General features: G+C 62.1%; 3 protein-coding genes across 3 annotated transcripts in view; 2 read left to right on the top strand and 1 right to left on the bottom strand.

The window, feature by feature from the left end:
* Nucleotides 1-1,372, top strand: part of MNEG_1169 (hypothetical protein) — a gene marked incomplete at both ends in the record, with an annotated part of 3,519 nt that extends 2,147 nt beyond the window's left edge. Inside the window, one exon of the mRNA XM_014050344.1 lies at nucleotides 936-1,372. Within this exon, the coding sequence (XP_013905798.1) occupies nucleotides 936-1,372 (437 nt within the window). The remainder of the gene's footprint in view (nucleotides 1-935) is intronic.
* Nucleotides 1,373-3,588: 2,216 nt separating this feature from the next.
* On the top strand, nucleotides 3,589-5,943 carry MNEG_1168 (hypothetical protein; the record flags this gene model as incomplete). The annotated part of the gene is made up of 6 exons (XM_014050343.1): nucleotides 3,589-4,254; nucleotides 4,425-4,561; nucleotides 4,775-5,003; nucleotides 5,211-5,441; nucleotides 5,597-5,806; nucleotides 5,926-5,943. 6 exons carry the CDS (start codon nucleotides 3,589-3,591, stop codon nucleotides 5,941-5,943), a joined length of 1,491 nt encoding a protein of 496 aa, XP_013905797.1.
* A 526-nt stretch (nucleotides 5,944-6,469) lies between these two features.
* Nucleotides 6,470-14,523, bottom strand: MNEG_1167 (Structural maintenance of chromosomes protein 5; the record flags this gene model as incomplete). The annotated part of the gene is made up of 23 exons (XM_014050342.1): nucleotides 6,470-6,643; nucleotides 6,915-7,142; nucleotides 7,396-7,536; nucleotides 7,702-7,882; nucleotides 8,142-8,269; nucleotides 8,408-8,470; nucleotides 8,660-8,888; nucleotides 9,134-9,303; nucleotides 9,486-9,630; nucleotides 9,962-10,099; nucleotides 10,352-10,518; nucleotides 10,708-10,904; nucleotides 11,151-11,229; nucleotides 11,476-11,670; nucleotides 11,837-11,954; nucleotides 12,119-12,243; nucleotides 12,446-12,571; nucleotides 12,781-12,918; nucleotides 13,143-13,216; nucleotides 13,467-13,647; nucleotides 13,844-13,902; nucleotides 14,132-14,250; nucleotides 14,486-14,523. 23 exons carry the CDS (start codon nucleotides 14,521-14,523, stop codon nucleotides 6,470-6,472), a joined length of 3,213 nt encoding a protein of 1,070 aa, XP_013905796.1.
* Nucleotides 14,524-14,835: the final 312 nt, after the last annotated feature.

The raw sequence follows: 14,835 nt of genomic DNA, 5'->3' as shown, positions 1-14,835 counted from the left end.
CCACCGCCTGGGATGACAAGGCGGGTTGGGACGAGGAGGAGGGCGTTGTGGGTGGCGATGGCGCGCCCCGCCTGTTGCGGGGCACTGCCAACGTCACCGCGCCATTGGCAGTGCCAGGCGGCGGCCGGGCGGGGTCATCGAGGCTGTTGGCGGCGTCCGCGCCGCAGCAGGCCATGTCCAGCAGCTATGACTCTGCGGGTGCGGGGTTTGCTGACTGCGCCTCGTCGTCATACCGCTGCGGCACCGCCCTGAGGTTCTACCGCAGCAGCAGCAGTAACGCGCTGCGCGGGATGCTCGAAGCTGCAGTTCAGCAGCAGCAGCAGCAGTTGCTATGGCAGGAGCAGCAAGGGCTCACGGCCGCGTTTGTGGCGTCGTCATCGGCGCAGCAGCAGTGGGCGCAGGGCCGTCGCAGCAGCGTGGCGGGCAGTGTTGTTGAGTCAATGCCCAACGGTGCTGCGTTGGGTGTGCAGGGCCAGGGTAGCGGCCCGCGACCTGGTGTTTTGCGGGGCGTCAAGGCCAATGGCAGTGCGGGGCCGGCGAAGGCGAGCCAGCTTGTGCCTGGTGGCGGCCAGCAGCGCAGCACGTGGCCTTTTCTGATCTACGCGGTGTCCATTGTGGTGTGCATGGCGGGCAGCTTGGCTGTGTGGCCGGGCGTCACAGCCTTCATCTGTGGTGCTGGCAATCCAGCTACGGTGTCCCCCTGCGCGCCGCGTGGCCAGTACGGTGAGCCACTAGCTTTACCCGCGGCGGTGTGCGGCGCCCATGCAGCCTCCAGTCTGAGAGCCTTGTGCATTCCGTTCCGCTGCGCGCCCAGCATTGGCATGTCATCGTCAGATGCTCTGCCTATCGTTGCCAACCACATTGGCAGACAGGTGGACCCTTGCCTCCACTTTACCACCCCCTCCACCCGTTCCACCCCAACCCTGCACTTCCAGGTCGCTGGGATGGTGATCTTTTTGTGCCAATGATGTTTGTCATCTTCGCCCTGGGTGACGTCACTGGCCGCATCGCCAGCAGCTGGGGCCCCTGGGGGCGCCGCCCCCCGGCCGCCGCGGCGCTGCTGGTCTACTCCCTTCTGCGGCTGGGGGTAGTGGCAGCGCTGCTGGTGTGCCACGTCGTGACGCCGTCCCCCTGGCAGCTGCCGGTGCTGCTCAGCACGGACTACTGGCCGCTGGGGCTGGTGCTGGCCCTGGGCCTCACGCAGGGCCACCTGCTGAGCACCGCCTGCATGCACGCGCCTGCAGTGCTGCCGCCCGGTAAGGAGGCGACGTTTGGGCCCGTCACAGGGTTCTGCATCACTGCAGGCTGCCTGGGCGGCAGCGTGGCCTCCACCCTGCTGGTGGAGCGCTTCACGCTTGGAGGCGGCCTGTGAGGCGCCAGCGAGGGGGTGGCTTGCAATTGCGCCAGTGTGCGTGTGCTTTGCTTTGCTGCGGTTGATCAATGTTGGAGTGTTCTGATGGCAGGGTGAAGTAGCTATCATGCAGCGTGAAGTGGTGGGCGAGGGAGAAAGAGATAGGATCAACGGCACCAGCAGGTGTGGGGGCACCACTTGCCAATCTTGTTTATCATGCGCCCATTGTCATCTCGCTGCAAGCCAGCGTTTGCGTGGACGCAATTAGATTTTGTCTTCACAACCAGCAACCACTTTTCGAACCCGCCAGCACACACGTGTGCCCCGCACCTACCCCATTGAGCCTCGCCTGCGTGTCCGCCCGATGAAGTGGGCTTTTGGGCCAGTGCCGACCTGCCTGCCACCCACCAACTCGTGCCTTGTATGTGCCTGCAGAGGCTGTTTTTGAACATTGCGCACATTGCTGCCTCCTGAACTCCTGCCTGATATCATGACTCGCTCCTGAACATACGCTTTTATTTTTCAGGCTGACCGTTTGTGTACAGTAAAGCAGCCAATGTTGGGGTAGCGTGGCCGAGCAGGCCGGCCGCCCAGGATAAAAGGCCTGCCATGCGGCTGTCAACGCATTACGCGCACTTCCTTTTTGACTTCAGGTTCATCTGCAACCTCGTGTCGGTGGATCATGATGATGGGCCCCGCCGCGCATACCTGTGGAGCATCCGCCCTTTCGTCTCGCGCATGCTTTGGCTGCTGTGCAATGCAGCTGTAGCGCATCTGCGGGCCACAACACTTCTCTCTCCAGGCATGCAGCATACACACACCGTGTAACCAGTGTACGATGTTTGCCGCAGAGGCGGTCAGGAGATTGTGCCTGCGGGAAGCTCCGCTCTGCGGGGCATCCAGGTCAGCTGCATCGCACATACCTGTGTGCGTCGCCGACCCGGCAACACGGGATTTCTTCGAGGACAAGCAAATCACACGTATAGCACAAGCCTGTTTCGAATCACAACAAAGCTCAATAAGGCATACGAGCTCAACGGACGCCGAACTCCGACAGGTTTGCCGGGACGGATGGAGCATCCTTCAGCACACCTCCCCTACCATAAAAATCTGACCTTTACCGTCCACTGACAACGGTCGTTCCCAACCCCCCAGATCATGGCGACGCCACTGGCTGGCACACCTCGAGTGGAGTCGATGGAGCAGGAGCATGCGTCAGGCCCCGAGCCCGAGCCGCTTCCAGCCGCGGAGGCTGTGAAAGGGGCCGAGAAGGGCGAGGACATGCCGTCGCAGGCGCCTGTTGAAATGAAGGAAGTGTCGAAGGAGTGGGAGCAGGGGGAGGCAGTCTGGTAGTCGAGCTGGTAAGCCAGTAGCACCTCAGGGATACGGCATGTTGCAACGCTTCCGCAGGTGACCATTTAGGCGCGCTTGGGCAGAGTCTTTTGAAACAGGAACGCACCATGACTTTCATACACTGATACATGTCGTGGGTGTTTCGTCGCTGCTGTTTTCCAATAGCGCAGACCTGCACACCCTTGCGACAAATGCATGTGGTGCAGGCGCACAACCCTCGTGTCTTGACCCGCAATGTTTTACGTTCAAGTCAAATGGGGACCAAACACCTGTCCCTTTGCCAGCACCACCCATGCGTTTGCGCATGCACAGCCCAAATGGTTGACATTCCACCATGCACCACCTAGCGTCCGAGCGACCTCTCTCGCACCCAGCAAACATCAAGAGCATGCAACTGTGTTGTAGTCACCATCTTACAAAGCACTGTTGTGCTGCCGTAAGCATCACCTTTTGAAGCCGTGTTCAACGTGCCAGGTCCTGGGGTGTGCAAGTGTCAGCTCGGGTGTGCATGTGTCCGAACACTTTGACTGTGCAGGTTGACCCGGCCTTCGAGCAAAGCAATGCAGTGTCAGTGCTGAAGCACCACATAACGACTGAAGTTGTTCAGTATACGGTACCGGTAGCACCTTGGCTGCAGGGCACCAACGCCCTGTCAATCCCAGGGTACCGTACTCAGACTGGTCTCATTGCAGTGCAGCGTGCGGCATGACGCAGCACGGCCGGGCGTAGGAAAGCGTGAGGCCCTGGAAGCTAGGTATGTGCACAACCAGAGGCTTGCCTCATTTTTTTGAGGTGCATCGTAGCAAAAGCTGCGTTTGCTGGTCGCTTTCAGGCCGCGCGTCATCATCAAAACGCGCGCCTCCGACCAATGCGTCCCAGAAAATATGGCGCATATATCAGCTGCAATTGATTCGACACGTCAGCAGTGGGGCGAGGCTGGCGTGTGGCACTGCGGCGGTGGAAGCACATCTGGGCGCGCGCTGCACGATGCAGTGGTGCGCGTCAGCGGCGCCCTGACGGCGCGGTTGGGCTGCCGCATTGGCGACAGGGTAGGGCTGCTGGGGCTTAACACCCCGGAGTACCAGGCCGCGGTCCTGGCAGCCGCTGATGCCGGCGCTATTGTTTGCCCCCTCAACTGGCGCTGGTCGCCGGCAGAGCTGGCAGCGGCGCTTGCGCTGGTTGCGCCGGCCCTGGTCTTTGTGGACACTCCCTGCCTCGCGCTTCTGCAATCAGTGGCGGACGGCCAGCACGGCTGCCCGCGCTTCACTACAGTGTTGCTGACGCCAATCGACGCCGTCGTATGGCCGGCCGCGGAAACATTGGGGCAGCAGGCGTGTTTCGTGTCGTCGTGCTGCCTCGCCGACCTGTTGACTTCGCCGCAGCAGGAGCAGGAGCATGCCAGTGGCAGTGGCGCAGTGGCAGCGGCGGCGCCCACCTCCCAGCTGCAGCTGCTGCAGCCCCCGGACGGCGCCGCCCTTATCTGCTTCACATCCGGCACCACGAGCGCCCCCAAGGGCGCGGTGCTCACGCATGCGGCGCTGCTGCACCAGGTGCGTTCAAGGCCAGCTGGGTGTAAATGAACTGCATGTTGGTTGAACCCTGCAGCACAGTGTCTCGGCAGGCAGCAGATGATAGCCTGTGGTGGAAAGGGTGAGCAGGTCTGGCACTCTTGTCACCCCCCCCCCTCCGTGGGGCTGCGGGCCCCGCTCCGCCCCGGCAGTCCATGGCTAAGCTGGCCGTAGTGGGCTACTGCCGCGGGGACACGTACCTGCACGTGGCGCCGCTCTGCCACATCGGGGGCCTCAGCAGTGCGCTGGCGGCGCTGCTTGCCGGGGCGCAGCAGGTGTTCATGCCCAGGTGCGGGGTGCTGGCGTCAGGGTCCAGGGGTATGGGGCAGGAACGCGTCGCTACCTCGACAAAGGTTTCAAGAGCATCCCTGCGCACAGCGTGACACTTCTGCAGGCCAGACCCATGCTGCATGCTGCTTGCGGCCGGCGGCAGCAGTACTCCTGCCTCATCTGGGCGCGCGGTTCTCCCGTCTCCCCAACGCTGTCGTCCGTGATTGGCCAGGTACTCGGCTGCAGAGGCCGTGCGCCTGGTGTCCCACCACCGCGTCACTGCGCTCATCGCGGTGCCCACCATGATGGAGGACATGGTGGCACACCTGGCGGCAGGCGCAGGCCAAACAGATAACAGGGCGCAGCAGCGTCACGGCACAGCCACGGGCTCCGGTTGCCTGCCATCAGTGCTGCGCGTGCTGGTGGGCGGCGGCGGCATGCGGCCGCGGCTGGTGCCAATGGTGCGACGGTTGTTTCCCCAAGCTGTCGTCAGCGGCGCGTACGGCATGACAGAAGCCGCCTCTTCCATCACATTCCACTGCGTTGCGGCTCCCATGCAAGGCGCGGCAGGCGTGGAAGGTGGCTGCGGCCCATTCAAGCAGCGCCATCAGATCCTCCAGGGCAGCACCTGCGTCGTGTGTGGGGGATGCGACGGCACTTGCAACCAGAGCAGCAACGGGGGTGATGCCGTTGGGCAAGGGGGCGCCTGCGTCGGCGTGCCGGCGCCGGGCGTCCAGGTGGTCATAGCGGTGGGCGGCGCACCTGAGACTGGCGGCTCTGGCAGGGGCAGCAGCTGCCTTGTCGGCGGGGAGGCGGGCCCAGCTGTGGTCGGAGAGGTGCTGACGCGCGGCCCTCATGTGATGTCGCGCTACTGGGCCGACCCTGAGCAGACACAGCAGGTGGGCAGGCTGCAAGGCGGCTTGCGAACGGGCTCTGGGAATCAGTAGCCGCTGTCTGTGGGGTACGTTCCTGCGAGTGTGCGCTGCGACAATGCGAGCCAGCCAACGAGGTTCAGAGCATTCGCGCTGCACTCTTGCACCACCCTGGACCGCAGGCCCTCTTGCCGAGTGGCTGGCTGCGTACGGGCGACCTGGGTTGGCTCGACACCCAGGGCCGCCTGTGGCTGCTGGGCCGTGCCAAGGACACCGTCAAGAGTGGCGGCGAGAACGTGCACGCGGCTGAGGTGGAGGCGGCCCTGGAGTCACACCCGGCGGTGGCGGCAGCTGCAGTGGTGGGGCTTCCCCACAAGCGGCTGGGCGAGGTGGTAGGTCCCCACCTTGGGGTTGAAAGGTGTCCAACGCACAAAGCAGTAGTAGTGTGTTTTGTGGGCACCTGTGGGAACGTGCTGCAAAGTCACCGCTCCCCCTCATCTCAGTCTTCCAGTCGAAGGGCTCTCATTGATTCACCCCTTCCCCTGCCCACGTGTTGTCTTCAGGTGGCTGCTGCAGTGGTGCTGCGCCCTGGGTTCATATGGCGTGGAGAGCAGGGCACCGGGAAGCACCCAGCTGTGCGCAACCCATCACAGGATCGGTTGCAAATTGTGACAGGCGCGCAGCTGCAGGAGCATTGTCGAAGCGCAGGGCTGACGCCCTTCAAACTCCCGCGGCATCTGGTGACTTTGCCTGAGCTGCCGCGCAACTCCAGCGGCAAGGTGATCAAGCTTCAGCTGCGAAAGCTGCTGGTCGGCGCACAGCCACAATCCTCCTTGTAACCTGGACCCGCAACTCTGCAAAAACAGCTTGGTAATCCATTGCACTGTTAGGCTGGCGGGTTGAGCACTCACACGCACTACGCAAGCTGCACTGATAGACCACGTTGAAATGTCGCCAAATTGGGCTTGTTGTAAAGGCCTGTCCCAAAGCTGGGCTGCACAGTGTAGGGCACACATGTATGAACAAGATTTGCGGAGCGCACCAGCGACCGCTGTTCACCCGCGCGCTGCAATTGGCGCCGCCGTGCGCGTCCCCAGCAGCGTGGCCGTGCTCATGGTCGCCACGCCTGCCGTGCTGCTGCTGAGTATGGCGCCGTTCATGATCTGCAGCACTGTGATGTCGCGGCCATACTCCAGGTCTGGCAGGAGCTTGGGGGTCATCAGGAAACACTGAGTGGGGTTGCAATGGGGGTGCAGATATGCTGATTGAGTTGGAAGTTTGAGGGGGACATGCACACGAGGTAGGTGGGTATGTGAGGATTGGGGCCAGTGTAGATGAGTGTGAGAGGGTGGGCACTGTGGGTTTGTGTTGACACAAAGGTGTCGACTCGTGAGGCGGCAGGACAGCAGCGCGTGCTGCATGAGGTCCCTAGAGGCAGTGGCACTGTGGTCGAAACGCCAGAGAAACATCTTCACCGCCCCTGAGACATGCACCGCTCACCTGGGGTGTGCCCTCACGCGTGCTAGCCGCGACGAGCTGCCCAAAGACCTTGCGTTCGTTGACGGGGTCCATGCCCTGGTTGATCTCGTCCACCACGCGGAAGGGCGTCACGGTGACGCCCTGCAGCGCGATGATGTACAGAATGGTGCTCACGCTGCGCTCGCCACCGCTCTGCCGCGTCGCCGTCAGCAGCTGCAGTTCCTCGTTCGCCCTGAACTTGACGCTGATCTGGGGTTGCGCGTTTAAGAGGCAAGCGGAGGGGATGTGGGACGTACTGTACTGCAGGCGTATTACGGCAGGCACAGGAGCGGGGCGAGAGGTGGGGCCGCAGTTGTGCCCGCCAGTGTTTCTTGCAAAGGTGCATGCAGCGCAGCCAGTGCCTACAAACAGCCGTGATGGACCCTCCCGGTGGTCACGCGCTGCACCGCCCTGGCCCCACAAACATACAGTACCCTTGTTTGTGTGCCGTCGGCGCTCTCACCCGTATGGCGTACTTGTCGTACTCTGTGCCGGCACTCTTGTCCAGAGCCACCTCCCCCGCGCACCCGATCTCGCTGAGCGCGGCTTCAAAAGCTGTGTTGATGCGGGCCACCACCTCCTCCAGCTCAGGCAGCCAATCAGACTGGAGAACAGGGGCGGGGGAAGCATCGGAGGTTGCGAAGAGACACCGAGCTCAATGCCCAGTACCACTGTGCCAGGGTTTTGGGTTGAGACCAGGGCCCCTTCCTCCCGCAACTATCGTATGCGCGCCCTGTGCAGCCCATGTGCGGCACCCCAGCCTCGTCACCTTGACGGCCTCCATCTCTGCTTTGAGCGCGGCCAGGCCGCCCTCGTCGCTGGCCACGTCCCGCCTGAGGTCCTCTATGGCGTGCTGCCGCTCCTGGTATTCCTCCAGAGCGCGGGGGTTGTTGCACACAATGCCCGCCACCTCCGCCTCCAGCGCCTGGCGCCGCTGTGACAGCACGTCCCTGGGCCGTGGAGCAGACAGCGCAGTCATGAGCAGACGGGGGGAGGCGGGTGGGGGGCCAGCAGGGCGCCAAAGTTGAGAGGCGAGTGTATAAAGATGCCGTCCCAAGACTGGAGTCCACATTCAAGAGTGCAAGGAGGGTCTGAAGCAACCCGCCCTGATTTTGCGCTCCTACGTCTTGACCCTGACCGCCACCTCTCCAGCCCTGATTTTGCGCTCCTACGTCTTGACCCTGACCGCCACCTCTCCAGCCCCCTCACATGTCGTCCGGCAGCGCGTCCAGCCGCCGCTCAAGCGCTGCATCCAGGGGGGCCTCCAGCTCAGCTGCCCTGTGGGCCCTCTCCAAGATGCCGCGGCTGCGGCCCACCAGGTGCTGCGCCTTGTTGACCTGTCACAGGCATGCATTGCGATGAGGGTCGCCATGGCGGTGGCTGGGGTGCAGCAGCCTTGTGTTATGTTTTGCGTGCAGATGCATGCCGTCTCAATTCGCTGCTCTCAACGGGGCGCCCCCCTACCACGCACTCACCCTCTCCTTGAGCGAGGCCTCGTGCTGCTTGCGCTCGCTAGTGGCATTCTCCAGGGCTGACACCTGCGACCAGCAGCACTCAAAAATAATTGCGTGGGCAGCCAGCCTGCCTGCTTTGCCAATACAGAGGGTCAATGCGGCGCAACTCGGCAACATGTGCACTCCAAAACTGGCAGCTTACCGGCCTCCGTGCTCCGCACAGAACCTCTTGAAATACCCCCTTCCCTCGAGCAGGCTGCTGGTCCCGCGCACCTGCGCCTCAGCCTCCTTGAGCGCCAGCTCAGCCGCGCCGCGCTCCCGCACGCCCTCCCACTGTGAGCGCACCAGCTGCATCAGCTCTATTACCGCTTTGTAGTGGTCCTCAACAAAGCCGTCGCGCTGCTGCTCCAGGTCCGGCTTGGAGCGCAGGGGGTCCGGCTGCTGCTCCTTGGTCTTGACCTGATTCTGGAAGAACAGTATGCTTTTGCGCAGCTGTTGGTGCCTGCAGCCCGGGGGGGGGGGGAGAGGAGTGTGAGAGATGGTGGTGGTGGTGGCCGGGTGAGAGGGAGAGGGGGTGAGTGGGAGAGGGGAGGTAATATTAAGGCAGCCAACGGAAGAGGCAATGATAATCGCCCAACTGCATGCGGTTGTGCAAAAAGAGCACGCAAGGGCCGCAAAGCGGACGGGGCATTGATGATTTGACCCGGCAGTCAAATAGTGCGATACACTCATAGGACGCCCCCACACTTGTTGATGGAGGCTTGCTGCTGCCTCTGCAGGTCCTCGAGCTCGGCCTGCTTGCCCTGCACTTGCTGCAGCAGCCCGCTGCGCTTCGCCCCCAGCTGTGCCAGCTGCTGCTCCACATCCGCCAGCTCCGCCTCCGCCTGCTGGAGCCGCTCCTGCGCCTGCGCCTTGGCCTGTACAAGGCAGGGGCAACGGAGAATCGTGGCGCCTGACATGAGCGGCCTAGGGGAGGGGGGCGTTTGTGCGCGCAGCCCCTAACCTGCATGGCATGCAGCCCACAAACCAGGCTGTTGTGTGTATCATTTGCATTGTGCAGTTTCCCCCGCCCTTTCTCAAACTCCTGTGCACTTCCCACCTGTGGGTCAGCTGTGAGCCCTGCACCCCCAAGGTACCTCGGCGCCATGAGCACCTTCTCAGAGCGTCCGTGATCGCTGTCGTAGGAGGCCTTGATGACGCGGTGCTCACAGCTGCCGGTGTACACAGTGCGCACGCGCGGGTTCCTGCAGAAAAAGGCAGGGCCAATGCATCATGCAGGCAATTTTATGCATGTGTGCATGTCGGATGACTCAAATCAGGATATGGGGGCGTAAACGTCATGTGACCCAGCAGTGGACCATTGGCTATCCAAGGCAGGCCATCATGTACATGAAAACGGGCAGGTGCACATGACGCACGAGTTTGACCCAGCAGCAACGGCGACTGTGTGTGTGTGTGTGTGTGTGTGGGTGTGCGTGGGTGTGCGTGCGTGCATGTGTGTGTGCGCGCGCGCGAGCGCGCGCACCTGCTTGCGTGTGTGTGTGTTTGTGTGCGCGCGTTGCGGCCCATGCTCACTGAGTCAGCAGCGCGTCGAGCTTGGCGTTGTCGGAAGCAAACAGGCTGCTGCTGAGCGCTGGGGGGCCGCTCGTGAGCGCCTGCATCACCAGAGGAGGCGCCTTGATCAGCTCTGCCAGCGTACACTGCACACCGTAGCTGGGGATGAAAGCACGAGAGGCGGATTAAAGAGGGATAAGTGTGCGTGTTTGTGCCCGGGACTGGACTGCGCCTCATAGCGGGGCAGGTGGATCCAGCCTGAATTGCAGTCAGCTCTGTTCAGAGTGGCTTGTTGCGCACAAAAAAGCGGCGCCTGATTGCTGCCTGGCGGCTGCTATGAGGAGCCCCTACAAAAAGTCAAGGCCCGCTGCAGCACACTACGCCGCCCCAAGGGCCCAACCCCAGGCTTACTGGTGGTATGTGCTGGCCGGCCCTGCCAGCTCTTTGTAGGGCTGGTCCAGGGCCCACGTGATCGCGTGCACAGTGCCCGCCATTCCAAGGTGCTTCAGCTGCGCCGACACCTTTTCGTCATCCGCACGACACGTGACCGCAAAGTCAAACAGCATGCCCTGGCACGCCTGGAAGTGACGTCGTTTGACAAGGGGAGTAGTTGTACATCGGAGCGCTGAGCAAGGTCAATCGTGATGTAGACGGGAGGAGCTAAACTCTTGGTGCGCCATTGAAGGTCACTAGCCGCCTGCTGCACTCTGGCCTCAGCTGCCTCCTTCCCTCTTTCCACCAACACACCGCCTGGATCTCGCGCTCACCGCCTCAATCACGCGTGAGTGGCTGGCTGCGTCGTGCACCGTGATCTCAAGGCCCAAGGGGCCCAGCACCTCGCCCTGAAACGCGCCCGCCGCCTTCTGCTGCTCCAGCCACGCGTTCATGCTTCGCAGCCCTGGCCGTGCCATGTCCATTGCCTGAAGGCGTCGGTGCCGCGAGCTGTCCAGCTGCGCCAGGTTCTCTGGAGGACATCGATAGGGGCATCACGTGATAAGGCAAGACAGAATTATGAGGAACCCATGATAGTGACCAAGCTGAGAGGGAGAGATAGAGATAGAGATAGAGAAAGAGAGTGTGTGTGTGTGTGTGTGTGTGTGTGTGTGTGTGTGTGTGTGTGTGTGTGTGCACGCGTGCGCGTGTGCATGTGCGCAAGGGAGAAACGCCACCTGTGGCCCTGCAACCGCAAGGTCCTACAGTTTATGCTCACGCTTGATGCTCATGATGTTGTTGTGCAGCAGGGTCTGGCGGTCTTCCAGACCCCTGATGTCAGACTCAGCAGCCATGACCTGGTACGCATGTGAGTGTGGCACAATTTGAGCAAAAAGCACTCATGTCTTTGTGTGTGGGGGAGAGGGGTGGGGTGGGTGGGTGTGTCGAGAATTAACGCTGCACGGTCTCGTACACGTTGCTCTTTGGGCATTAGCTGTGGTCATTATTTGTCAGCGGCTGCACAGCCAGCCCATCACCGCGTGAAGCCCACCACACCCCCGCACTACCACCCTGGCAGTGGAAATGCCTCAGCCCGGCCCCACCTCCTGCGACAGCTGCATCCTCTCCCCGTCCAGTGTTGCAATCGCGTTGCTGTTGTCCACCATTGGGGGAAGCGCCGCAAACTCGCTCTGCTTGGCTGCCAGCTCGCGCTGCGTCTGGGCAATGGAGCTGCGCCACTCGTCGCTCTTTGCCTGAAGGCTGCCGATGCGGTCGGAGACGGCCGTGAACTCACGCATCTGAGGGGCGGGAGGCGGGGGGGGGGGTGCTGTTACGCCTTTTCAGCAGGCCCGCCCTGATCACGGGCTGGTGACGCGGCGGGGTGCAAAGGGTGAATTCGTGAGGAAGATATAAGATGTCCTGTCCCAGCACCCTCCGATGCCATGGCTCTTTCTGGAAGCTCACGTGCTTCTCGGCGCTGTCCTGCAGGCGTTTGCGGCGTGACGCCATGGACTGGGCGCTGGGCTGCGGTGCCGTACGCTGCTGCTCGTCCCTGAGCGCCTTGGCACGCTGCCGAGCAGCCCTGGAGGGTGGGGGGTGGGGGTGGGCGTACCGTCCATGCGTCCCTCACATCAGTGACAACGACAATGCGGCGTCCTCAATAACAGTCACGAGCCTAGGAGCGCCAGCAGCACAGCCTCCCACTGCGAGGCCAACCCATGCACCCTCCGCAGCCAGCCCGCTCACTTGAGGGGTGCGGCGTCGTCCGCAGCCTCGTCCCGGTGGCGCTGCAGCATGGCCTTGGCTGTCTCCAAGGCCCGCTCGTCACCAGCCACAACTGCCTCCTTCTCCGACACCGCTGCCCACACCTCCTGCAACACGAATGCACAGGGTGCGCAGCCAGCGGGTGTGCAGGCTGCAAAGCATGTGTCTTTACCGCAGTGCCCGTTGCCGAAACCAGGATACTTGCATCATCTCATGGCTGTGTGCAACCACTCTCCAGACCTGTGGCTGCTCCTCTGGGGCCGGCAAACACCTGCACATGCTGACCGAGCACAGCCCCATCCCTTTCACCTTCTTCCGAATGTCATCCAGCTGGCGCTGCAGCTTCTGCCGCTTTCTGAAGCGCTCGGCATCCCGCTCCAGGGCCCGGTTCTCGGCCTCCAGCTTGGCCAGCTGCGCCTGCAGCGCCGCCAGGCTCTGGGGGCGGGAGGCACCCAGAGAACGATTGGGCCAGCTGCTTTCAGGTGATGGCTTTGCAAGGGGTGACGGCAACATAGCAAGCCAAAGCTCAGTAATCTACGAGGCTGTCCTCTGTTGATTGAAGTGAGGTGGTGGGCCGAGGTGAAATCAAGGGCGTGAATATGGCGAGTCACCACGCAGCTGCCTCTGCACCCTTTCAATCGCACCGTGCCGAGAGTCTTGGCGTCGCGGCTCTTCACAATGAGCTCCTTGTGGAGGGCGTCCAGTCGCGCGTCGCCAATGGCCTTTTGCGTCGCCTCCAGCAGCTGGCAGGGGTCCATTCGCGCGAACTCGTTGACGCGGTCCTGAGGCAGGAACTAGGGTCACTCGGCAGGGGTGAGGGTGGAGGTGCAGATCAGGGCAAGGGCAGGAGCACGAGTGGGAGAGGGGAGGTGAAGGCAATGTCGATATCATGTGGAAGTTTAAGGCGGTGCTCTATGTGCAGGCTCCTATAAAAAGGCTGTTTGTCCCGGCGGCGGGGCCATCCTATTGCAGCCCCTTCTGCGCCGTGCCCCCCCCATCCCGCCACCTGGCACAGGTTGTCAAACTGGATGTTGAGCTCCTTGATGAGGTCGTGCACCTCACTCTGGTTCGCGTCACGGCCTGCGGGTTGAGTCAAGGGGCGTACAAGGGCGGGTACGTGGATCGTGAGAAAGAGCGCAACCACTGTACAGCGGCTTTGCTGCATTTGGTTGCGCAGCACGATCAAGCAAACCATGACACGACTACAAACGCTCAGCACGCATGGATTATGGGCCCGTTTAGCATGCCTGCAACACATGTACGACAACACTTTGCAAGTTCAAAGCAGGTCTCTGCGTGCTGACCCAGCCAGTGCCAAGTCCCTGCACACTGTTGAGGCGCCACTTTGTGGAGTAGCCATTGTCCCCGCCATCCTCGCGAGCAACCTTCTTGATGTCGCGCCGCACCACCATGTCGTGGCTGCCGCTGCCCCCACTGAGAGTGACCTCGATCCAGGCCTCGCTGCAGCCACGCCGGATGAACTTGGCCAGGTTGTCGGCGCGGCCCAGCAGCTACGTGCGTGTGCGTGTCATGGATAAGCGCGTACAATGGCAGGGAGAAGGGACGTGTGGCAGATGGCATGGCAACCTTCGACACCCTGCATGCGGCGTGGAGCGCAAGCCGCCATCAACGAATGACCAAGCGCATCACAACATCCCTGCCTAATTGGTAGCGAGCGTGAGTTGCTGCATACAAATTGTTGCCCACCTGTGGGCGGCCGCCGAGGCCGATGCACAACGCGCATACCAGCGACGACTTGCCTGTGCCTGCGGCAGTGGGCCATGTTTGAAGCGGGTAAATGCTCGGCCCGGACGAGTGGACTGGGCCCCGTTGGTGGCCTCACAGCAAATATGCTCAGCCCCCTATCCAGCTCGGTGTCCAATTAGCGGCAGTCATCAGGGCTTAGAGCCGACCATGCGCCCCACTTGGCGCATGGTCGGCGCGTTGCTGTTGTGCAGCACAATGGGTTGTCCCCCATGCCTGCTAGCCACGCACCATTGGGCCCCAGGACCAGGTTGAGGCGCGGCCCTGGCTCAATTTTCACTGTGCCGCTGTATGTCATGAAGTTGTGCACCTTGACACGCTTGATGGTGCCTCGTGGGAAAGCGGTTTCCCTGGTATGAGTTGGGCGGGGCCATCACAGTGTGGGAGCAGGCTGCGACACGGCAGCGCTGCCGCATTGGTTGTGTCCTTACTCAACCTGCGGTGCTGGCCGTGCCAGAGGTCGGGGCATCCACCAGGCGTGGCTAATGTACGAGGCGTGCGTTGCCCCTGTATCGCCGGCCGTGGGCCAGTGCTCAGGCATGTGTGTGCTCTGCTGTGCGCCGACCTCAGCGCCCGCCAGCGCACCTCTTCCGACGCTTCGCCGAAGGCGCATCACCACCCATTTTGGTTTCTGTGGATGCCAATAGTGCCTTCAAGCGCACCGATAGCTCCGCACGCAACGTTTCCGCGCTTAGATCAGTACGCTCATGCCCAGTTTGCTGTCTCTTACTTGGAGATACAAATCTCCCTGCACACTAGATCTAGCTGCCAGCAGGCCGTACAAAACAGAGCGACTATGATAGCTCGCAAGCGTTTCGGCTGCTTCATCGCAAATGTTATACCGTGCTAATATAACGCTGGCTCGCGGTTCTGGTATCATACTACCGTGTTTCTCGTCGCCAACCACGTTTTCGCCTCGTACGGTACATTTGTCC

The sequence above is a fragment of the Monoraphidium neglectum genome (assembly GCF_000611645.1).
Source record: "Monoraphidium neglectum strain SAG 48.87 unplaced genomic scaffold scaffold00112, whole genome shotgun sequence".
In the NCBI taxonomy this organism is placed as follows: domain Eukaryota; kingdom Viridiplantae; phylum Chlorophyta; class Chlorophyceae; order Sphaeropleales; family Selenastraceae; genus Monoraphidium; species Monoraphidium neglectum.
The sequence above is the reverse complement of the archived record's forward strand: the minus strand, read 5'-3'. Positions and strand labels throughout refer to the sequence as shown.